We start from the raw sequence: 25,561 nt of genomic DNA on the forward strand, positions 1-25,561 counted from the left end.
GAAGCATTGTATGTTGGTGATCCAGTGTCACCCTTGGCATGAAAATAAGTTTCACAATACAGTCCAAAGCTCAGCTTGAGTGTGGCAAAGGAAACTGACATGTGGCCAAAACAAAGCAACCTAGGCACAAAGATCTTCACAGTGGGTTTAATTTCATTCAGAATTTCTAGAGAAATGGTTGGACTCCATTTTTGGTCTCCTCCATAAACCTTTCGAGATTTTTGAATGATGGGCAATGGAGAGCTAGAGTTGTTCTCTGCTAAGTATCCAGGTATAGATATCATTACCTATCAGGCACAGGCCTATTATGATCACTTGAGCTGGGGAAAAGATGCCATCCCCTGCAGAAACTGGAGCAGTCTAATGAGGATACCATCTCAGCGGGAGGCCTTTCCTCTTCACAAAAGTCATCTTAGAGACAAAGTGACCTTGTGAGAGACACAATTCTCTTAAAAACTATACTTTGGGGAGTTCCCATCATGGCACAGTGGTTAAGGAACCCATGAGGTTGCAGGTTCAATCCCTGGCCTTGCTCAGTGGGTTAAGGATCCAGTGTTGCTGTGAGCTGTGGTGTAGGTCGCAGACTCGGCTTGGATCCCGCATTGCTGTGGCTGTGGTGTAGGCCAGCAGCAACAGCTCTGATTAGACCTCTAGCCTGGGAACCTCCATATGCCATGGGTGTGGCCCAAAAAGATCAAAAGAAAAGAAAAAAAAAAAAACTACTTTGGATCTGTACTAACTGAACAACCATGTAAAGCAACTCATCCCACCTTCACAGACCAAGAATGCTATTTTAGCCTGAAATAATTTTTAAACATACCCCCCTAAACCCCAACTTTACCTGGCTCCAAAGTTCATGCACTTTATGCTCCTAATGTGCCTGTGGACATGCCTCATATATGACTTGTGTCTGATCACTGCATTTACAGACTGGCAGGGACTTGAAAGGGACCTGCATAAATGTTGATTCCCACATTCAAACTCTGAACATTACAGAGTTACAGCCTCCATCTCATTTACTTTGATATGAAAGCCATGCAGTGTTTGGCTTTCCCAACCTAGGCCACCACACAAAAGAATGTATATCCAAAAAAGAGAAAAAAGGAGAAAAATTGAAATTGCATCAAATAGATATAAAAGGAACTAAATCATATTTCTACTCAAGGCACATCTCAAAAGAACTTTTAGAAAGTTTTAATATGAGCTGCATATATGTAATTCCCTATGGCTTTTGTTAGCCACATAAATTCATATCTTATGGCCCCGCTTTTAAATGGCTTGATTGAGGGGTCTTGGTGAAAATGAAGTCAGGAGACAAAAACTGGGAAATTTTAATAACTGTTAACTAGTAGGTGGCTATTTAAAAGCATAGAAGAGAATTCTGGGAGTTCCCATTGTGGCTCAGCGGGTTAAGGACCTGATGTTGTCTCTGAGGATGGGGGTTCAATCCCTGGCCTTGCTCTATGGGTTAACATTGCAGCATAGGCCACAGATGCTGCTTGGATCTGGTGTTGCTGTGGCTCTGGTGTCAGCTGCAGCTCCAATTTGACCCCTAGCCTGGCTGCCAGTGTGGCGCTAAAAAGAAAAAGAAAATGATTCTAAGGAGGAGTTCAGAAGTAACAGTTGGGGGGGAAAAAAAAGGCAGCTGGAAGAAAGTAAAAAGAAAATTAAGGAACTAAGAACTAGGAGAGGCTCTCTTTCCCAGACTCCAACCCCTCGGTCTGAGCACCAGACTTCAGTAAAGGCGTGGCCTCCACAGGAACATTCAGCCCTCCAGTGGTGAAGAATCTTGTCAGAGGGCCAGCATGGGAGACAGCTGCTTGAGGGAGTGGTGGAAAGCAGCCCACGGGAGCTGTTCCAAAGAGGGAGAGTGTGACTGAGGCACAGCTGGGGCTTCTCTGCTGGGACTGCTGGGCTCCTGTAGTGAATAAAAATGGAGAACCAGAATCCAGAAGAGAAGTGACTTCTTGTTGCTATTGCTTTGCAGTGCCACTTCAGGGCCCTTTACCAATGAAGACTAATATTCTGCCAAGCTGGCCAAAGAGACGTGTATATAGGGTCCAGCTCCAGTATCAGAGCAGGGCAGAGAAGGATGGATTTGGAGCTGGGAGACACTAAGTGGGCAGCTGCCACAGTTCAGTCTTTTGGCTTTTTACCTTCCATAGATACCTACAAGATCTAATACAGTAGCTACCTGTCACATGTGGCTACTGAGTACTCAAAATGTGACTAGCCTGACAACTGAGATGTCCTAAGTGTAAAATATACATACTGGATCGCAAGACTAAGTACAAAAAATATATATAAAATAGTATCATTAACTCTTGAATCAATTCCATCTTGAAAAGATACTTTCTTTGTTCAGTTAAATAAGTTATTACAATGTCTTCTGCTTTTACTTTTTAATGTGATTACTAAAAAATTTTAAATTACATACATGTTCTGCACTCCAAGTAGTTAAATCCTCCCTGAATGGCTGGAGAAACTAAGCTACTTTGGGCAGAAGAAATTACTAATATCTAACAAGCTCCATTTTGGTGAAATGTCTTTTTCAACCACACCGTCCCCTCCTCGAGGTTATATGCTTTAATTCCTACATGTCTGGGTACTGCAAGCACTGCTAACCTGGTTCCCCCAACCATCCTCATCCACAATTCAGAGCAGCAGCCCAGAAGCTGGTTTTGACTATTTACATTTCTGTTCCATCATCTCCCTTTTCAATGTCAATTTTTCTAACATAGATATATTTACGGTGCCAAATAAATACTGAATACATAATACTTACTACATTAAACTGTCTCCACAAAAGCAACTCCAGAAGAATTCATACAATAAAGGACATAAAGGATGCCAATATGGTAGAGGGCATTGGACCGCAGATCAGAAAAAAATCTAGCTTCTGTATTCCTGACTCTGACCTTCCTTGGGTTAGGCCATGTAAATCTCTGACCCTCTTGTTTCTACATCTGCTTGGGGAGAGAGAGTGCAGAATTATGTCAGTTTTACTCAAACTACAAAATGAAATCCTTGTAGAGATTGTAACCAGTTTTTTCATTAATAGGAAAGAACTTTTTAAAAAAATCAGAGTACACTATATATATTAAAGATTTTCAGAAACGTCTGCTTCAAGTATAAATTTCATATACTTAAGTTTGTAATATAATATATATTTCTTACTGAGTGTTATAGTTTAAAGCCACTAACATAAATACTCTTAGAGTCCTATAGAGTTTGAAATGTTATAGATTTGTTTTGTTCTAAATTATTTCAAGATAAGTAAATAACAAAGCATGAAATCACAACTTAATATGTAAAGTTTTATCAAAGCTGAAATTTATTTGGTGCATACCCTGTGCTTGCTCTCAGGTACTTTCACATATACCTGTTCCTTTAATATGTAAAAGCAATCATGTGAGGTATTTTTACAGGTTAAAAAAAAAAAAAAATCCCCTACTTCCTTAACTTATTCAGGTGAAAAGAAGGGTTATAAGTGCTCCAAAATAAAAACAAAACAAATAAACTCCAGCCAAGTACAAAGTCTATTTTCATTTCCTTTTGTACATCCTCTACATATTTCACACACTTTAGCATTAGGAGAATAAAGAAACAATTCAAATAAAAGGGAATCTGTCTTGTATTTTTTGTCTACATGGGCTTTTTAACCTACCAATTTTCTACTCTAAGCACAAGGGATTCAAATGCTGTCGATATCTAAAATAACTTTAAGGTGATCTCGTACTTTGAAAATTTTGTTCACAGAGAAATATAAGCCTAAAAATAGCACTATTTTAAGAGGCAATTTCGCAACAGAAAAAGGCAGTGGTAACAGTTCAACTGATAGAAATGATTTAAACAAAATACCTTCAAGAAATTCTGTAGGAACAATGTAGAAATTTTTCTTAAAATGTAGCACCATTACCTCAATGAATAAGCAAATATCAAGATTTGAAAATTACCTAAGAATTACATATATTTTTCAAATAATCTATATTTAGAAGTTCAAATTATATAAATTGTTATATTAAGTTTTCCTTCTGCTTAGGAGTTCACCACAAGTTACTTTACAGAATATAAAGCAATTTCCTAATGAACAGTGACTAGAATTGTTACAAAGGAAAATTTTTCAACATTAAGCAATTTTATTCCACATGTAAACTTTTCTCAAGATAGATACTGTTTACAAACAAGACAGATAATCTGGTCAAGGTATGAGTATATTTGCCAAAAATATTTGATCTTCCTAGTACTTTTCATTTCTTGCGTAAGTTTTTTCAGCATTCCTATGAGTCCTTTTACTAAAATTATATAATAAAGTATAGGTCAAAGAGAACCCAAACAGAAAGATGATTTTTTATTTTTTAAAGTATCCTCTAACTGAATGTTGCCAGCAATATTATAACCAAATTACATTTTATAATCAAGTACTGTATGATCCCTGTGTGTATATAAATTTTTCAATGAATAAATATAGTGTCAGCACACTAAACTTTGTATGATTTCTTTTAAATGACTGCTGGTTTCAGATAATTAAGAACCACAAAATATGGCAGCAATTATATATAGTTCTCTCTGAAAGATCAATTTAAAGTTATAATGTAATGATGGAATATAATTTAATAAAATACAAATGACATTTATAGCATAAAGACTCCGTGGCTAGCTAATCAACAAATCAAAGAGGAGTCTCAGAGAAAGGCTTTGAAAAAGAAAGCATGTTCCCTGTTAGAAGAATTTATTCTTTCCTTCCTAAAAATGGCTAATTACAGACACAGAAATGTATGAATGAAAGGTCCTGAAATTCCTAGAAAAGAATTAAATTTCAGATGCAGTAATTGATGAAGTCAGACTTTATCATAACACGATGAAAAGTAATCTGTTGGTAACCAGAAGATACAAGTGCTCATTTTTACAGAGGTAAAGTTTATTACATTTGAAACAATACAGCAGAAATCTCAAAAGTTTACTCATTAAATATAGTTTAATTCTTACAAATCTCCTTTTGAAAATGCAATTCATCTATGCTGCAACCTCAGAAGTTTGAACTCAAAATGAAATATGAAGGCAGTAGTCAGGGAAAGGACATCAGTGGCTTTGTCAAATATCTGTACAAATCAGTACATACCTCTTCTGTCTGTGATACAATAGGAAAAAAAATGATTCTAAACAGACCCAAGTAAATGCAGAAAAATACATTACTATTTGAGGCAGACCATGCTAAAATATAATTTACAATGATTAGTTTGCATTTATGATGGTTAATGATGCCTGTAGCTTAAACCAATGAAATCAAGGTTAAATTTTGCAGTATTTGCTCAGTCTTTTCTACTAAACATTAGCTCATCTGAGAAGTAATAAGATTGGAAAAAGCAAATGACCTGATCCTTTTCATTATGTTTATCCTTTTCTCACTCAAAGTCACATTAAATGCAAACAAATCAATATAGCATCAAGATTTTTCACATATTAAAATGAGGACTAATGACCTGTGAAGACAGATTGTGTACCATGTATTACTTAATAGATGAAACTTGCAATTACCATCAACTCAATTTTTAATTAACACCAAGATTTACAAGCAAAATAAACATTTGATTTAAAAATTCTGCTATTCAGGATACTCAGGTATCTTTTTTTCTCATTGAGACTGATATGGGTTGGGTCTTTTAAAAACCTGAAGAGGAGTTGGTAAGAGGAAAAAAAATCCTCAAAGCTTTAAAAACCTCAACTGGTAGGAGTCCATACAACTATTATGCTGGCATGAAAACAGGCTTTTTCCTGCCATAGAACGATTCACTTTCCCATGGAAGTAGTTCCTCCAAGCCAACTGTATAAATACGTAAATCAACTCACCCATGATTAAAACTGAAGTGATCCTTCAAAAGTAGGAGCAAGACACCTCACCCAAAAAGATCTTTTAAATCATTGCTAGCTGAACTGCTATTGGTCATAGTAGTCGGTGGCTGTGCAAAGTTCTGTGGGTTAAAGAAAGGATTAGCCTGCATACCGAAGGCAGACTGTCCTATCGTGTTCATCGGTGTTCCCATCACCGAACTGCCCATACCTGGAGACCCTTGAGGAGGTACAAACTGATTAAGCCACTGATTTGGTTTCTGTTGTGATAACTGGTTCATGCTAACTTTGGGTTTCTGAGGGCCAAAGAGATTGTTAAGAGCAGACATATCTGTGGGTCTCTGTTGAGTCTGCTTCGCACCAGCGGGAGGAACACTCACAGCATTGAAGTTCGGCAAAGTGGAAGGTGTTCCTCCCAATGTCATCTTGGTCACTCCAGGTGTGCTTGGACCACTGAAGAAGTTCTGATTTGTATTAACCGGCATGTTGAATCCTGAAGTCTGAAAGCCCATGTTAGCATTTAGGCCATTGGTTAAATTTCTCTTTGTATTATCGATTGGAGTAGAAAACATCATGCCAAGGCCCGTGGAAGGAACAGAAGTGAAGGTACTTGAAGAAGAAATTTTAGGGGTACTAACAGAAAGATTGGTCAAAGATGACATATTATCCATCAATGTGTCTGTCAGGTCCTTAGTCTGAAAAATATGAGGAAATTACTTTATCTCCAAGAATTCCAACTTAGTTTAAAATCAAAACATTTGATAAATTATCTTTTAAAGGACGAGTTAAAAATAAGCTCAACAGACTGCTAACCATGGCCAAATCCAGCTTGCCACATACTTTAGTAAGGCTTTTTAAAAGATGAACATTTGCAAACAATTTGATGACAGGAAACATTAACTTGTGAACTCTAATAAAATCTCTCCCCCGCTGCCCTCCATAAAAAAACAGAATTGCACTTTTCTCAGTAGATCTGTATTACAGAAAATGATACTCTATAAATTTTATCAAAAAATATTTTTTGAAATTTATTTTCTCTGTTCTTATGTAAGTATCTACAAAATACTCTTTATTTTGCCTCTTGGCCCACAAAGATTTTTCCTAGAGGAGGAATTTTAATGATTAAGAAGTAACAAAAAAAATTTAAAGCTAGCTTTTAAGATAACATTATTTCTGAAACCACTAAAGTGTAAGCTTTCTACAAGCAGAAACCTTAATCACTGCTATAACATAAGCACCTAGAACAGTGCCTGGAACACAGCAGGAAATAAATATTGGTCAGAACATACAGGTAAGTATTCCTAAATCAAGTTACAAACCTGACCATAACAGATAAAGACAAAAACTGAAAATCAGTTTTTTCTCTAAAATATGTAAATGCATGAATATAATATTCCTGATCATTTCAAAGTGAACAGAGTTGAACTAGTACCATGAGACCTAACATTTTTTAAGAAAACCTTCTGTTCATCTAGCTTCCTCTTTATTGGTAACAAGCATTATCTCAAAACTTTATACATTAGGCAGGCTCTTAAGGAGTTGTTGGAAAATCCTTCATGCCCATATTTATTAGACACTACATATAAACAGTATTTTCTGAAATACATTATTATAAAACACTACTAGGTAGACAAAGTTCTATACTTCCTTACTCCTTAAAAGTCGTATTCCTGAATTACACAAAAGAAATGAACTCTGACCTGTTTGACTGGAGCAATAGGTGTGTGCACTTGTGGTTTAAGAGGCTGCTGGCTTTTCAACTTCTGTGCCTGCTCCTGTTCTTTTGCTAATTTTTGTTTTTCTTCAAGTGTAAGTGATGCCTTAAAACAAAACAAAACAAAATCAACTGGCCATCTTCATAACTCCATTTGTACATTTGTAAAACAGTAGATTTCTTTTCTGGTATTTTTGATGCTATCAAGTAGTCTACAAACTACTACTGTATCACTGATTGCCAGTGTTTCGAATTACCATTAGATTTAACTTGAGGTAGAAGCTCACAGGATCCATGCTAAAATAGAAGCATTTTTTTCCCAGACAATGAGAATACTGATTAGGTGATGTCATTTTAAAAAATCAGGAGATTCTTGTTCAATAGTACTCTCACTCCAAAAATATTTTAGGAACTCATAAAAAAGCTTAAGTAAGAAGGAAAAAACTTCTTTTTCGGAGTTCCCATTGTGGTGCAGTGAAAACAAATTCCAAGAACCATGAGGTTGAGGGTTTGATCCCTGGCCTCGATCAAGCATTACCATGAGCTGTGGTGTAGAACACAGACACAGCTTGGACCTGGGGTTACCGTGGGGTTACCGTGGCTCTGGCGTAGGCCGGCAGCAACAGCTCTGATTAGACAGATCCCTAGTCTAGGAACCTCCATATGCCACAGGTGTGGCCCTAAAAAGAAGAAAAAAAAAACGAAAAGAAAAAAACTTTTTTTTTTTTTAACATGAACAACTTCTTTCACTGTAATATCTGCATGAAATTCAATGCCTTTTTCTTTTTTGGGAGGAGGGTGGTCATTTTTTAATTTATTTTTATATGTTTTTAAAGATTTTTATTGAAATACAGCTGATTTATAATGTGTTAGTTTCCGGTCTACAGTAAAGTGAGTCAGTTACATATATACATGTAAATATATATATGTTCTTTTTTTAGATCCTCACCCATTATATGTTATTACAAGATACTGAATATAGTTCCCTGTGCTACACAGTAGGTCCTTGTTGGTTATCTTTAAGGTCTGTCTTGCAACATCTTTGCTAACCTATTAGCTCACAGTATATGCTCTTAACAATTCTATAAACCACATTGTCCAGTAATTTCTTGGCTACACACACAGGTACTCATATTTATTGAAAACAGAAGCAGAGCAGACACTGTAGAATTTATCAAAAGATGTGACTGGCAATGTGCAAGAGAAAGGATAAAGAGGTCAGGTGGATCTAGCCATGTTACCACATGGGAGACTGAATAATAAAGTAAGTTAAACACCTTAAGCATGTTATTTCTCAACATGGGTCAGGTCATGATCCACTGATAACTTTTAAATTTCATAAAAACATTTAAGGAATGTTTCTTATTAAGGTAAACAATATTTCCCAACAAAAATCTATAGTTTATTGAAGTCATATAATATAAATACAAATACTCAAAGAACTGCAAAGAAACTTACTCTTTTATGTTTATTCTGTAACCCATCCTCTTTATTTTCTGATTCACCACCAGTCAAAAGGTCTGTTCCAATGCTGTTAAAGACTTTGTCAATCTGCTGAAATAGAAAAAACGTCCATCACCTGAATGAAAACGCAAACTTGTGATTTCAATGCCTAAAGATCTGAACCCCCGGAAATAAAGCATACTGTCAAGCATTTTTTACCAAAATTAGAATAATCTACATATTTTCTTACCTGAGACCCAACATTTGTAACTTTTGTCTCCTCAGAAGCATTCATTTGATTTCCTATATCCAAAGATCTGTAAGAGAGAGTTGGCTTATGACAAAGCAATAATAAGAAATACATATTTTTAAAATACACATACTAAAAATAGTTCATCCACATGAAATTTATTATAATCTAAACTTCAACTTCATTCTTTACGGAAAGTCACAATCTTTTTCATTATTTACTACTATTAGTGTCTGCTTGCCCTCAAAAGTAACATTTGTATACCAGCCTCTTTTTTTTTTTTTTAACTCAATATTTGAGATTTACCGGACAATTTATTCAGGGTGTCACAAAACCAAGCAAGCATGGTTCTTACCACTGGAGAGTTATAGCTCCCTGAGAGACAAGATCTGATATGAGGAACTTAATATGATTTAGTTCAGAACCTGTGATTCTAACAATAAATGTTCTAATCACTGAATGAGTGATGTGGGCAAGACCTACAACTTGAAAATGGGTAAGATTTAGATAGAAAGAAGAAAAAGAGAAGGTGCATTTACACCTCAAGTTTAAAAACAGGAAATTTTTCTGTTATAATTTTTAAAGATTTTTCAGGTTCCTATATTAATATAGTAAATCCATCAAACATTATAAATATATACATCTCAGAATACTTAGTACATACAAAGGGCTATTTCATGTCATTCTACACCCTGTGTATTTACTTTCATAAAGCTTTCCTCTTACACTGGAGCAGAAGCTAAAAAGTTTCTTTTGGGAGACTTAGCCCATTATTGGTATCAATTTTACTGATTTTGGGATGTCTTTAGGCTCAGGATTAAATTTTAACGGGTAGTCTAAAATCATGCATTTTTCTCTGGGGCAAAGAATATAGTGGAGATTTGGGAGTTCCCTGGTGGACCTAGCAGTTAAGGATCCAGCACTGTCACTGCTGTGAACTTCTGCATGCCATAAGCATGGCCAATTTGATCATAGAACCTGGGATTTTCCATTGAATAATTTTCACCTTTCCCCTCCTCCTTTGAATACTAGCATTGTGCAAATAATTTAGAAAATCCTCCCTAAAAAAAACAAACAAAAAAGATGTAGATGTTGTGGTACTACATATGAAATGAATTCTCTATAAATGTTTCTGGGGTTAGAGAAAAGAGAAAGGGAGAAATCAAACCACCAGGGTTTCAGAGATTTGAAAAACATTTTTATGTGGTACTCTTGGTGATCAGCACCCCAAGTTTACAATGCCAGTGACTAATGTGACAAGACATTTTTTCAGAATCAGAATTTTCCTTATGTAGAGAAAAATGCAAAGATTATATTATGCTTTCGTATTCAAAAACAACATCAGATTTGGAACAACACAGTATTTCAACTCAGGTCAACACGTTGGAAAATTTTTATGTTTTTTACATACAGTCAAACTGAAATCCTTCAATTTTTCTAGTCCATATTCCAGAAAATCAATTGTGATATAACTTTAATGTTAGTCCTGGACCGTATGCAATTCATATGCAACCTACTTACTTCTGCTGTTCTTGCATTATATGAAGTTGCTCCAGTTTAGTCTTATGTTCAGACTCCAATCTATTAAGCATCTCTTTTATGACGGAAATGAAAGAATTGAACTGGTATAATAAGAAATTGATATGATTATCATGTTTCGAGTTAGCAACAAAGGTAATCTAATAAGATAATTCAACGAGTTATTCATAATATTCTCTATTTTTATCAGACTATGACCCACTAATTGTACTGATGTCACAAGAACAGTGTATTTTAACTCAAGTGTTGTGGCAAGCTTTCACTCTCTATGTATGGTGGTGATATAGTTGATGAGACTTTTAAGTTCCAGAAAACATGTCTCAATGAGTTTTATATCCTGAGTTGTCTAACAACTATTATTCAGCACTCTTACGTAAATTCACCCCAGCAGTTATATTATATATTGATTTTTCTAGAATAATCCAACAAAACTATATAAATTTGTGCGTATCTGAAAACAATCTGCTTAATAATGCATAAAAAATTACTCTTGGGAGTTCCTTCAGGGCTCAGTGGGTTAAGGGTCTGGTATTGTCATTGCTGTGGCTCTGGTTACAGGTGTAGTTTGGGTTTGAACCCTGGCCTAGGAATTTCCACATGCCATGGATGCAGCCAAAAAAATATTTACTCTTTATTCAGACTGTACAAATGACTGACTAAAATAAACCTTGTTTTTTGAAAAGTTAGTAGAAATATTAAATATACATAATCTAACTCCCAAATAGTTGAAGTTCAGAAAGTATATCCAACTCAGCATCTTAATTTAGTCTAAGCTTTGGTTAAACTTCAGTTAAATGATAATTCTTAAGGTAATTCAGGATCATCATGAACAATTTATTTGAATAATACCATATATTACAGGAAGAATCTAGAAACTGCTTTCTTCCCATCCCCAAATTTTACATCTTTGGGCTGGGTGCTTATAAATGCACTATTTTATTAATTCTCAACTCTTCAAAGAAAGTTTATTAATATTTCTATTTTATAAATGAGGGAACTCAGACTCAGCAAGAGAGAAAGCAACTTACTCAGAAATATTAAGAGACTTATATGGCAAAATTAAAATGCCACTAAGTCTGTCTCCAAAGCTCATGCTCTTTTCTACTGTATCACCCTGCTTCTCACCATGCTCTGCCATCCATTCATCCTTTGTCTTACCATAAGAGTAGCAAAAGGCATACTTCCTTAGCAGTTTACCACGACTGACTCTCTGCTGATTAGTTTTTTTTAACTTTTTAACAAAATATAACATACTAACAAAAAAGTATACACACATGTGCATATGTCCAAAAATTTACAAACTGAATTTAACCGGTAGCCAGAAAAAGAAACAGAACAGGGGCAACACCCTAGAAGCTTCCTTGTGTTCTGGTCATTTTCCACTCCCTCACTGCTGTGTGAGTAAACACCATTCTGGCCTCTAACAGTGTAGTTTTAACTGTCTGTGTTTCATATAAATTGGATCACTCAGTAGATCCTCTTCCACATGTGGCTTCCTCTGCTCAACATTATGCTCATGAGATTCACCTATATTGTCGAAGCATACTAGGCCAGCACTGCTCCTCTTGGAAAAAGCCCACTTGCAAGCTTGGCCCATGGCTGGTATCCAGGAACTCAGATTTTAGAAGGGTTCCTCTTGCTGAGTCACTGAATCTGGGGCTGGCCCCAGGAACCATCGCCAACACAGGCTGTGACTGTTTTGATTGCTGCATGGTATTTGCTCTTTTTTTAATCAAATGCTAAAAATGTGTTTCCCTAAAATTACTTTATCTTTTTCATATTATCCATAATATACTTAGATTATTTTAAATCAAAGCCAACAAAAGAGAGCAGTCTTGAATTAGGAATTGTGTCCATGAAATGAACAGGAAAGCAGATCACATCCATGCTAATTATTGTAAAATACTAGAAGATATCAAAATATTTGATGAAAACAGACCCCTGAAAAATAACCATAAAGCTGGAGAAAGCACATTTCAAATGGAAGTATATATTCTAAAATAAACACTTGACCCAGCAATCCCACTCCTGGGCATCTATCCAGAGAAAACCACGACTCGCAAAGACACATGTACTCCAATGTTCATTGCAGCACTATTTACAATAGCCAAAACATGGAAACAACCCAAATGTCCATCGACAGAGGAGTGGATCCAGAAGATGTGGTACATACACACAATGGAATATTACTCAGCCATCAAAAAGAACGAAATAACAGCATTTTTAGCAACATGGATGGACTAGAAACTATCATGCTAAGTGAAGTCAGCCATACAATGAGACACCAACATCAAATGCTTTCACTGACATGTAGAATCTGAAAAAGGACAGACTGAACTTCTTTGCAGAACAGATGCTGAGTCACAGACAATGAAAAACTTATGGTCTCCAGAGGAGACAGTTTGGGGGGGTGAGGGGATGTGCCTGGGCTGTGGGATGGAAATCCTGTGAAATCAGATTGTTATGATCACTATACAACTACAGATGTGATAAATTCATTTGAGTAATAAAAAAAAAATGAAAAAAATAAAATAAAATAAACATTTGAGAATATTTTAAAACATCCCAAGTCATAATTATGAGGACCAAGAACAGAAATGACCAAAAGCTTAAGACTATCTTAGGCATGCTATCATCCTATCTCCCCCAAACCCTCGGTCTCACTTCTTGCCAATCCAATAAATGAAGAAACTACCAAGCCAAAAACTGAAATCTAAGGATACAAACTTTCAGGGGCTTATGTTACCACTTCAAGAAATGAAATTTTAGATGTGATTAATTTTACAAGCTTCTCTAATTCCAAAACTCCATTCAGTCAGCACTGTCCCCTATGCCAAAAGCTCTCTTGCTTAACTCTCAGCTTTCTGCTTCCCTCGCTGTTCTGCTTCACTTTCAGTCCTTAATTCCAAAACTTGCCAACCTATCTATCTCTGACACTCTCAGTTAAATAATAACCTTTACCAGTCGTTTCCATTATAAATCATTAAATACCAGTTCTATGGCGAATAAAATGCCTTGTCATTACTCTGTGCCTCAAATTTTCTCTCAGTTCAACAATAATTTTTGTTTCTGGCACCATACTAAGTGCTGGGGATATAATGAAGAATAAGCTATAATCACCAGCTTTCTGAGAAAGTCAGAGACATAAGTATATAGCTGTGACAACTACAATGACAGAGGTATGCATAGAGATAAATTCTGCAGTAATTCTTGAATATATAAACCCTTTGCTCAGACATTCACCACATCTTGAAAGTTCAAACACCTAAACAAGACAGGCATTCTAAGTCTACCATTCTAGTCTCAATTTATCTTTCTCTCATTACTTCCCTATTATAGTATAGACATCTCTCAGTCAAACTGGATTATTCATTCCCTATGCAGACTCTAAAATGGTCCCCTGTTATCTCATTCTGCTACTCTGCATTTGTGTAATCCCCTATCTTTGAGCCTAGGCAGGACCTGTGACTTGCTTATAACCAACAGAATACGGCAAAGGTAATGGGATGGTATCTCCTTGACTACACTGTGAGAGACTATAACTTCCATCTTTCTAGCAGACTCTCTTTCTGGCTTTGATGAAATCAAGCTGCTTTGTCAGAGGCCCATGAAGCAACGAACCTAAGGTGGCATCCAGCAAACACAGAACAATGAATGGTGGTCCAACAGCCCAAAAGGAACAGAACCCTGCCAGCAACCACTGAAGTGAGCTTAGGAACAGGTCGTCCCCAACTGAGTCTTCAGATGAGACCCCAGTCTCTGACTGTAGCATTGTGAGAAACTCGGAGCAAAGAATCCATGCCCTGGCTTGGCTGACTGACAGAAACTGTGAGATAATAAATACGTGTTGTTTTAAACCAAGTCTGTGGTGATTTGTTAGGAAGCAATAAATAATAAATATACAACCCAAACATATTTTTTCCTTTGTTCATGTCAATTTCCAAGCTACAAATTTGAAGTAGCCCCAAATCCTACATATCTTTCAATATTCTGCTCATTTACTATCTCTCAGTAAGGCCTTCAATGATTCATCCTTCCAACTGATATACTCCTTACTTTGAACCCACAAACCTTCTTCATTTAACTCTTTGACATATTTTTCCCTGCTTTAGCAATATTTAGATGTAATATATTTATATATTCAATGGCAAGAAAACAGTAAGCCAAATAAAGCAAAAAACTACTCCTACCTGATTGAGATTAAGATTGTTTTCAATACTCAGGGGAATGAGATGAGGCAATACTTTTCCCGCCAGCTGCTCTTTGGTAATTCCCAACTTCTTATGAGTAAAAGTACATTTGTAAATACCTGACAGTAAGGAATAAAGACATATATTACAATTCAATACCATAAATTAATAGAAATTGTAACAAGTGTATTTATGAAATTTTGTGATAAGCAGTATAGTTACAAATTTTTCCTTATCAATGGTTAGAACAAGGATGCTGTTACATATGGATTAGAATGATTTCAGTTTTACTGTTGGCTTAGAATTATCATACCATGACATATTTATCCTGTATTCTTTTGGTTTACGGGCACTATTTAATGATGGTATAACATTAAAAGCCTATCAGAACTATGCAGAGTTCCTGGATGCAGCAGTAAGGCTATGGAAAGTCTCTCTATCCTGAAAACATCTAAATATATATTTTAGACCTTTCATTCAACCTAAGACATCCATTCCCAAGTGTCTAAGTATAGGTTCTACACCTTATTCATTTCTTTAACCAATCAGACTCAACATCTCTGAACTTAATTTAACTCAATTCCACACATTGTTTTCTCTTGCCTCACCTCTCTACTCAACTTTCAAGACCTTGCTTGTTACACCTATTCCACATTTCCTTCATTTGGCAAACTGAGCACATTTGCTCCTCAGTCTCTGAATGTTTTTGTGTTATAACCATTTTTTATATAATCCAAAGCTTTAGAACACACCACCTCCTATTATTTTCCTGTTAATGCACACTCCACTTATGACTTCCAAGAATGACTTTAAGTGCCCACTCAATGCTTATTTGAAGGGCACTATGCTCATTACTTTCCCTCCAGTTTTTCTCACTGAATTCTCACAAAACTCCTATGATGATATTATTTTCATCTTCATTTGATAGATCAAGAAACTCTTCAAAGTCACCCCAGGAACTGGCACAGCCAGGACTGAGGTTAGGACTCTTTCCACTATGTCAACCTCCTTCTCAAGAAGACTAATTTCTTTGAGCTCAAAAGGTTCACACTGTATCACCAAAGTTCTGTGTCTACAGAGGTTCACGACAGATGACTTACTGACCATTCCAACAAATACTTACTGAGGACTTTCAATAGATCAGGCACTATAGGAGGTATTAAAGATACATGGCTGAATAACACAGTTTTCCTTCAGAATTAAACAAGAACTTCAAGTTTAGTAAATTGTTAATGCTCTGTGATACTAAAGCTATGTCTATCTCTGTTAGTACAGCAGACCCCAGCATTTCCAGCATTGGGCCCTATCTATTTACAAACAATTTCAGAGTTTTTTGAAAAAGTGATTTATAATTATACTGACAGAATAGAATGTGCTGCAAGGCTAATAATGCTTCATCAGCACAACACTTAGCAGTGAAAAAATACCTGTTCGGATTTAAACATAACTGAATTAAAAATCAGCTCTAGGATTTCCCGTTGTGGCACATCAGAAACAAATCCGACTAGTATCCATGAGGATGCGGGTTTGATCCCTGGCCTCGCTCAGTGGGTTGGAGATCCAGTATTGCATGAGCTATGGTGTAGGTTGCAGGTGCATCTCGGGTCCCATGTTGCTGTGGCTGTGGTATAGGCGGGCATCTGTAGCTCCAACTCAACCCCAAGAGCCTGGGAATTTCCATATGCCACAGGTGCAACCCTAAAAAGCAAAAACAAACAAACAAAAAATAAAACCCAGCTCTACCACTTACCAGTTGTATAATCTTAAATAACTTATTTCACCTCTCTGAGCCTCAGTCTGCTTACTGTAAAACAGAAATAAGAGTACCTACCTCTATGGATTTTAAGGAGGACAAAGATCAGAGAACGCAAAAAAAAAGACCCAGCACAGTGCTTCTTACAAACTGGATACCCCAATTACTATGAAGACTGGTATCAGCATTTCAAAGATCTTTGTTTGCCTCTCTTATTTATTATCATTTTACAGGGAAAAACTATATGCCATCATGATATTTGTGAAGCTATGATTCCCAAATGTCTTATTCCTTTGAAAATGTCAAGTTCTACCACTTTTGCTAAAATTAACAAAAAGGAAAGTTATATCATGACATTTACCCCATCATTCTTTAGTTACTGAGTGCTTAGACATGAAAAGAGAGCAAAATGGTTTTAGAGGTTGGAAAGCGTACTTGCATGACTATGAAATGATAAAGTAGCATCAAATGACATTAAGTTTTCAGCTACCTAAAATTCCCATGAGGACCGCAGGTTCTTTGGATGGAATTTGTTGTAAGAAGGGTAGAATATCATCAAGCACAAACCACTTATCCAAGTATTCCAAAATCTTTCCTAAGCACACTAATGAATTTACACGAACCTATTAAGAGAAGTAAACCGAATTAGTCATTTAAAGTCTTTGCAATCTAGAACAAAATACTTGTGTTAGTGTAATCTTCAAATAGGTATATGTTAAAATCCCAAAAATAAAAATAGGTTTAAAAGCTATCATCCTTTATTAATATAGGAAATTTCCATATTTATTAATTCCCCTGACTTCTTTCAGAAAGAATTTATGATTGCTTTACCAGGATACCAGGTAGCTAAAAGTAAGGAATGACTTCCATTGTATACCATTTTAAATAAAGTAATTGGAATTTGAGAAGCTTTACTATATATCTATTTACTAAGAATATTTCCTCAGGGTCATTTGCATTATAAAAAGGACAAAATTCTCCCACCAAGTGATCACAGTTTTACTGGGCTTTCAATATGTTTCTCTAATTCAGGTTCAAGTCATTCTTAAACTAAATACTTTAACAACATGTAAAAAGTATATTTGTCCTATATAAAGTTTTCTATTTCTAAATATAACTATAATATAGTTACTAAAACCTGACATTTATGAGCTATTTTATCAAAATTCTATCAATATTCCCTGGATAAATTTGATACATATTTCACACCCTACTTTTTCACTGAGAATTTGTTAAGATAGAATACTTTTGAGTCAGGACCCTAATATCAATTAAACTCTTATCTTCAAAAAAAAAAAGTAAACTAAGAAATACAGAGGGAGTTCCCGTTGTGGCGCAGTGGTTAGCGAATCCGACTAGGAACCATGAGGTTGCGGGTTGGATCCCTGCCCTTGCTCAGTGGGTTAACGATCCGACGTTGCCGTGAGCTGTGGTGTAGGCCGCAGAAGCGGCTCAGATCCCATGTTGCTGTGGCTCTGGCATAGGCTGGCAGCTACAGCTCCAATTAGACCCCTAGCCTGGGAACATCCCATATGCCGCAGGAGTGGCCCAAGAAATGGCAAAAAGATAAAAAAAAAAAAAAAAAAAAGAAATGCAGAAAACAATTTAGTTGGTTAAAAAGGCACCATATTCCTTTTTTTAAATTGATACATGGTTGATTTACAATGTTGTGTTGGTTTTTGCTGTACATCAAAGATTTTAATTTTATATGTAAAGATTACACGTTCTTTTTAATATTCTTTTCAATTATGGTTTAATCGCAGCATATTGAATATAGTGTCCTGTGAAAAGCATACTTCTGCAAGAAAGATGGAAATAAAATAAACTGTGATTTAAAGTTGAAAAGGATTAGGAAAAAAAATTACTCAAATTTTCTACTGATGGGCTCAAAGTTACCGGACAAGGAGTAAGGTCAGGGATGGAATACTGTAAAATTATATATCACGGAAAGCTACAGCTATTGCTCACTTTTACAGTACTATATGCAGGCTACTTACAGCCAAAACGAAATAAACTATAAAAGTTTTATTAAACAATAAGAAAATTATTTAAGCCAATAAGAAATAAAAGAAAAGCAATAATTAATATGCAATTACTGGAATTCCCATTGTGGCTCAGCGGTAAGGAACCTGACTAGTATCCATGAGGATGTGGGTTTGATCCCTGGCCCTGCTCAGTGGGTTAAGGATCTGGTGCTGCTGTGAGCTGCAGAGTAGGTTGCAGATGCAGCTCACATCTAGCATTGCTGTGTGGTTGTGGTGTAGGCCAGCAGCTGTAGCTCCAATTTGACCCCTAGCCTGAGAACTTCCATATGCTGTGGGTGCAGCCCTAAAAGGCAAAAAACAAAAACAAAACAACCAAAAAAAAAAAAAAACATGCAATTACTTACAGCAAGGGAAGACGTTTGCAGACATGCATTTTTAATTCTTGGTATCAAAGCATTTTTCATGGATGGATAGTCTATAAGATTTGCAAAGGTTGGAATGATGTTCAGACAGAGTTCCTATTAAGAAAATAAACTGGATCAATTTAAGAGAAAAATTTTCACATACAAAAAAACATTTTGGGAGTTCCTGTTATGGCTCAGTGGTTAATGAATCCGACTAGGAACCATGAGGTTGCAGGTTCGATCCCTGGCCTCACTCAGGATTAAGGATACGGCGTTGCCATGAGCTGTGGTGTAGGTCGCAGACATGGCTTGGATCCCGCATGACTGTGGCCCTGGCATAGGCCGGTAGCTACAGCTCTGATTAGACCCCTAGCCTGGGAAGCTCCAGATGCCAAGGGTGCGGCCCTAGAAAAGATAAAAAGACAAAAATAAATAAATAAATAAAAATTTTAAAAAAAAATTTGTATTTGCATGGCTAATTTGTCACACAATCTGAAATGTATATCATTTGATCCTTTCAACAACTATTTGAAAAAAAATAGTTATCATCAATTTTCAATTTTACAGATGAGGAAAGATCAGGTGACCTTACTCAAATTCATGCTAGGTCATACAACTAGCATATGTACCAAAATTCCCTGATCTCATTCTTAATTTCTTTCCCTAATAACATAATTCTTCATTTTTTTCAAAAAAAAAAGAAAAAAAAACTGGAACATCTTTAAAAAATAATAAGTTTTGTTGTCTTTTACACTGAGGGAAAACCAAGTATAAAACCACACCTCTTAAATAAGGAACTTCTTAGCTGTTACATATATCCACATAATGGAATACAATACAAACACTTAAAAATATTTTTTCAGAGTTTCCATATGGCTCAGTGGGTTAAGAATCCAATGGCAGCAGCTCTGGTCACTGCAGAGATGTGGTTTGATCCCCAGCCCAGTTCAGTAGGTTAAAGGATCCAGTGTTGCCACAGCTGCAGCACAGGTTGCAGCTGTGGCTTGGATTCAGTCCCTGGCCCAGGAACTTCCATATGCCACAGGTATGGCCATAAAATTAAAAAATAAAATTTGTTTTCAAAGACTGCTAATATCAAGGATAAAATGTAATAAGACACTGTTATACAATCCCTATTTTTAAAATGTGTTACCCGTCTACATGCTTAGTAAAGAGACTGAAAGAATATATCCGGAAATGTTAACTGGGGGCATCTCTGAGAGAGGATTTTCATTTTCTTTATTTTTTAAGTACCTGTAAATTCTGAAACCAGAACAAGTATAACTGAAAGAAACAGGAAAAGTTATTTAAAATACTCTTATTAATTAATGCCATGCCACAGTGTAAATGACTGGAACTGGGAACACTGAATGAGGATAACACAGGGGGTGGGGAATGGAGGATTAAATGAGATAAGGAAAAGAACAGGAAATGGCTTGAGAACTAACTGGCTGAAGAACAAACACCTCAGGTAACTTATAGTCACAAAAAGTGACCTTCTATGTGTGATCTCTGCTTCCCATTTAAAAAAATAACTTGAGTCAGTAACTTTTAAAAAATTAAAATCCTATGTTTCTCTTTCTTTTCTTTTCTTTTTTTTTTTGGTCTTTCTCTCTTTTTAGGGCTACACCCGCAGCAAATAGAGGTTCCCAGGCTAGGGGTCTAGTCAGAGCTACAGCTGCTGGCCTACGCCAGTCACAGCAAGGCCAGATCCAGGCTGAGTCTGCGACCTACACCACAGCTCACTGCAACACCAGATCTTTAACCCACTGAGCGAGGCCAAGGATCAAACCTACAACCTCATGGTTCCTAGTCAGATTCATTTCCGCTGCACCATGATGGAAACTCCAAAATTCTGTTTTTCTTTACTAGAATCTCTACACTGGCAGAGACTACACACTTTTAAATATGAAACCTTTTTTATGCAACGAGATGTTCTTAAGTATTATTTTTTTTTCTTTTTTTCTTTTTTTGGTTATCTTTTTAGGGCCACACCCGCAGCACATGGAGATTCCCAGGCGAGGAGTTGAATTAGAGCTGTAGCCGCCAGCCTACGCCACAGCCACAGCAACGCCAGATCCGAGCCACGTCTGCAACCTACACCACAGCTCACCGCAACGCCGGATCCTTAACCCACTGAGCGAGGCCAGGGATCGAACCTGCAACCTCATGGTTCCTAGTCGGATTTGTTAACCACTGAGCCACGACAGGAACTCCGAGAATTATTTTCCAAAGTGGGGGAAGAAAAAAAAAAAAAAACTAAACTAAATTACACTCTTAATAGCAATCCAAAAATTTTTTCCACATAAACCCACAGAACCAAAATTACAGAATTAAAGTAGCAGAATTACAGAATTAAAAGTTTGGCAAAGTACATAATGTTTTAACAGCACTTCTGTAAAACAAAAGCATGACTATAAATATACTAGGAATGGCCACACTAAATTACTATCTACTTTTCTACCTTCCTGCTAAACACAATAGCTTCAATGCAGAAGGAATATTTCTGTATGGAAGAATGACTTACCCAGCATGAAAGAAAATTATGAGTATGGCAAGTACCTACTGAATGCTTTCAGAAGACAAAGGTACATACATCTGTCATTTTCATCCGTATGTTAATTACTCACTGAGGAAGAAGGTTTACAGCAGTCCAACTACAATAAATCAGATCTTCCAGAATAGTACATGTCTGGTAAGTGCATCATGCAATTCAATGGATTAATATATACTATTAAGCTTTATATAAAAAATATAAGACAAACTTAAAATGCACTGTACTTCCTTCTTAGACGTCACAATCAAAATCATCATTAAATTAAAAAAAAAAAAAAACTGAGTATTATACCTGGATCTGAATGGAAGGTGCCTCTAGGGCTCTGTAAACCATTGGCAGGACACTGTTCTTTATCTCATCAGGAGGAGTTTTGGTTAATAGCAAATCCATTTTTTGGAGGAAAATTAACAAAATCTGCATAGAAAGGGAGGGACAATGTATTAAAGTCTAGAATCTTTATGACAGTTTATATTTGCCAAAATTTAAAGTAGCTTCAAAAGAGTAAGTTATGTATTTTGACACTCACCATGTTGCTAGCCTGAAGGCATGAAAGACAAAAAACATACAAATCAAGTCTAAAGTTTCTAGAGGCACAATATTTAACATCTGCTCTCAGTTTTCACATTTAAATAAAGACTTTCTTAACTCTCATATATCTTCAGTTACATTATCACTCACCCACAAGTACCAACTATCTGGAAAGCTACTGGGTAAAAAAAATAAAAGCCTGGAGTTCCTGTTGGGGCTCCACGATTAATAAACCCAACTAGTATCCATGATGATATGGGTTCAATCCCTGGTCTCACTCAGTGGGTTAAGGATCCAGCGTTGCTGTGGCTGTGGTATAGACTGGAAGCTGCAGCTCTGATTCAACCCCTAACATGTGAACTTCCATATGCTGCAGGTGCAGCCCTAAAAAGACCAAAAAAATTAAATAAATAAATAAATGAAAGTCTGAGGGTAGCCAAGTCAGATATGCCAAAGAAGTAAATCCCACTCAGGCTTCTATGAAGTTCAAGAGAAGAAAAGGTACAGAAATACAAAGGACTGTCAGGAAAAATTCTAGAAACATTTTCAATTGTCCCTGATCAACTATTTGCCATCACATACCTAAATTATAAGGAACAAACCACCCTTCTATTTATGCAGAATACTTAGTTTTAGCAAGGCTCAGTTAAAATTTTTCGGAAGGTATTTTTTGCTAGACTACTAAGGGATAAACCACAAAGAAGGAAGGCAAAATAAGAATTCTGACGATAGGTTCCTTAGGATCCTATCTGACTGATGCATAGCTTAAAAAACATGTGACTCCACTCCTTTCCCTCCTGACAACTTGATGATGTTTGGAGAGCTTTGCTTCGAAGGCTACAGTTCCCTCACCTGCCCTTTCTTTAGGCAGAGCAACTCTTTTTTGCCTTACCACCACAGACTTCCTTCTGTTCCCCTCTTTTCAAAGGAAGGACCACAAGCAGCCTGTCGTAAAAACCATTAAAAGCTAGTGCCATGTAGTAATGGAAACTTACCATGTGTCAGAAAAATCACATTAATCTCAATAACCCCTTTCATTTCAGAAGTGAGCAAAATAGAAGCTTTAAGAGAGTGACTTGCCCTAGGAGATGAATAAGGCCAGATTCTAAACTAGGTATGTGATCCTACTGCTCTTAAATCCAAGTTTACCTTGAATCTGAAAATAAATATTTTAATATAATATATATCAGAGACTAATTAAAATCCCCTCAACACACACTCCTATTACTTCCATGGTGCTCTAAGCATTTTCTCTCTTCTGATGAAACTATTTATTAGCAATAAAATAAAGAGAAACAACTGGGAGAAGCCACCTACAAATTAAAGAGCCTGAATAACAGAACAAACACTTAAACGTGCAGGAGAAAAATAAATACTTATTTTCCTAAACCTGTAACTTTCAATAAGCCAATGGGAACAGTATAACATGTGCAAAAATCTCATTACAATTTTTTTTGAGACAGTAACTTACGGGGAGCTATAGATATTTACTTGTAAAATTCAATTATAATTTTAGAAATGGTTCACTTCAAAGATAGGCAAAATAGTTTCTAACTAATGGAAAATAAAGTCCCTCATACTTACCTCAATTTTTTAAAAGTCAAAAATCCGTTCCTTTTGTTTTCAGGGATGGTCCTCATTGGCTAAAATCACTGAATTAACAGTAGATAAATATGAAAAAAATATCTACATACATACCTGGATTGGCTCCTGCTGCTTAAAGACAGGGCCAAGTTCAGGTAGAATTAACTTGACATATTCCTCTTTGGTACATTCTTCGGCAATGAGTAGAACATTGGGCAAAACAAAAGGTACCATGTCAGGGTTTACAAACTCTGAAGTCAAACAAGGCAAAATTCTCTGCACAATGACACGCTGAAAGGCAAAAATGTTTTCATAAAACTAATTTTTATATCAGGTCTTTAGTATTAACACTGAAGTTAAAGAGTCTAACATCTCCATCTCTTTGGGTAGGGTGACTGTATAATTTAGAGCTGAAACTAGGACACTTTTCAGAGTAAAATAGGCTGCCATTGCTAATTATGCCAAGACAAAAATATATAACTGGGGAATGTCACGCTCAAGGGGGACATATGGTCACCCTTCCTTTAGGAAACCTCCCCTAATGACTCTTCACTCATACATATTTCTCCTCTTAATTTCTTCATTGCTTAGGATTCACACCACGTAACTTAAACACCGTACTGCGCTGCTAATTGTTACTTCATGCATATTAACCCTATCTACACTCACTGTAAATGTAAGGGCCTTGAAAGCAAGGGCGATATTTTGTTCTCCCTTTATCCTCCAGTTAGGTAAAAGGCTGGATAAACAGTACATAACCAATGAATAGTTGATAGATTAAACACTAGAGATATTTCTGCAGACAGGGATTACTAGTTTTCCAGCCAATGGCTTCTTTGGCATTCACTACTATTTTCATATCATGATTTATACATTTACCCCTTATAAGCCAGAAAAGGAGAGTAAAGGAATTGGAGAAACTAGTATCAATACAGAAGTATCCCCTTTAATTGCTGGTGAGGCAGTGATTTCCATATGACAGCTTATGGAACTCTCTTCTGAAGTTTAATGTCTAAGTGCTACCTTTGCATAGGTAGTGTCCCTCTAATTTTTTAAAATCCTATTTATTTTTGGACTATGCAAAAAAAGTCCGCTAAACTTCTGATTTCAGTCTGTAGCCTTTTATAGTCATTTATGCACCCAAGGCAAAAGTTACATTTTGGGGGGAAGAATTATTATATTATCCTAAGTCAAAGTAACCTTTAAATTCTAAACTCCTGACTACAATAAGAAATTGATCAACAACAAACCTTGGGCAGTTTTGGTAGAACCTTCGGCAGTCCCTTGAAAAACTGTGATTTCTGAAGGTTATCTCTTTGGAATAAGGTATCAAAATACTGCAGTGTTACCGCACCAACATCATCAAAGAAGGGAATCTAAAAACAGAGAAATAAAATTAATTTTTTTTTTTTTTTTCCCTTTTCAGGGCCATACTTGCAGCATATGGAGATTCCTAGGCTAGGGGCTGAATCGGAGCTACAGGTGCCAACCTATGCCACAGCAACATGGGATCCGAGCTGCGACTGCGACCTACACCACAGCTCATGGCAACACCAGATCTTTAACCCATTGAGTGAGGCCAGAGATCAAACCCTCAACCTCATGGTTCCTGGTCGGATTCGTTTCCACTGCACCACAACGGGAACTCCTAAAGTTATTTTGATAAGTATTGAAGTACTTCTCATACCTGAAACCGACACAGAACGATAAAAAGAAAAAAAAAATCAGAAATATTTAGCAAAATGCTAAAGACCACTTAATAAA

The 25,561-nt window shown here is 36.2% G+C and overlaps 1 protein-coding gene and 1 long non-coding RNA gene across 15 annotated transcripts in view; both read right to left on the reverse strand.

Annotated features, from left to right (window-relative positions):
• Positions 1-1,175: 1,175 nt before the first annotated feature.
• Positions 1,176-2,969, reverse strand: LOC146403534 (uncharacterized). The gene is made up of 2 exons (XR_014804299.1): positions 2,786-2,969; positions 1,176-1,918 (listed from the first exon to the last, which is right to left on the reverse strand). It is a non-coding gene; the product is annotated as an uncharacterized LOC146403534 (long non-coding RNA).
• Positions 2,970-4,903: 1,934 nt separating this feature from the next.
• Positions 4,904-25,561, reverse strand: part of SCYL2 (SCY1 like pseudokinase 2) — a 64,290-nt gene continuing 43,632 nt past the window's right edge. For 4 of the 14 annotated variants that reach the window (XM_084957488.1, XM_084957489.1, XM_084957490.1 and 1 more), the window contains 11 exons: positions 25,048-25,173; positions 23,904-24,088; positions 21,977-22,099; positions 19,129-19,242; positions 17,230-17,362; positions 14,987-15,105; positions 10,779-10,879; positions 9,258-9,324; positions 9,023-9,118; positions 7,551-7,670; positions 4,904-6,545 (listed from right to left, as the gene is read on the reverse strand). In XM_084957488.1, coding sequence (XP_084813614.1) covers positions 5,898-6,545; positions 7,551-7,670; positions 9,023-9,118; positions 9,258-9,324; positions 10,779-10,879; positions 14,987-15,105; positions 17,230-17,362; positions 19,129-19,242; positions 21,977-22,099; positions 23,904-23,909 — 1,527 coding nt within the window. In that variant the 5' untranslated portion in view covers positions 23,910-24,088; positions 25,048-25,173 and the 3' untranslated portion in view covers positions 4,904-5,897. Of the gene's footprint in view, positions 6,546-7,550; positions 7,671-9,022; positions 9,119-9,257; positions 9,325-10,778; positions 10,880-14,986; positions 15,106-17,229; positions 17,363-19,128; positions 19,343-21,333; positions 22,100-23,903; positions 24,089-25,047; positions 25,174-25,561 lie in introns of all 14 variants that reach the window. The other 10 variants (XM_021092724.2, XM_084957487.1, XM_084957486.1 and 7 more) reach the window with 6 other exon arrangements.

The sequence above is a fragment of the Sus scrofa genome, chromosome 5, assembly GCF_054392235.1.
Source record: "Sus scrofa isolate SSC_HxYL_T2T_F1_AM1 chromosome 5, Sscrofa_HxYL_maternal_Yorkshire_Landrace_v2.0, whole genome shotgun sequence".
In the NCBI taxonomy this organism is placed as follows: Eukaryota; Metazoa; Chordata; class Mammalia; order Artiodactyla; family Suidae; genus Sus; species Sus scrofa.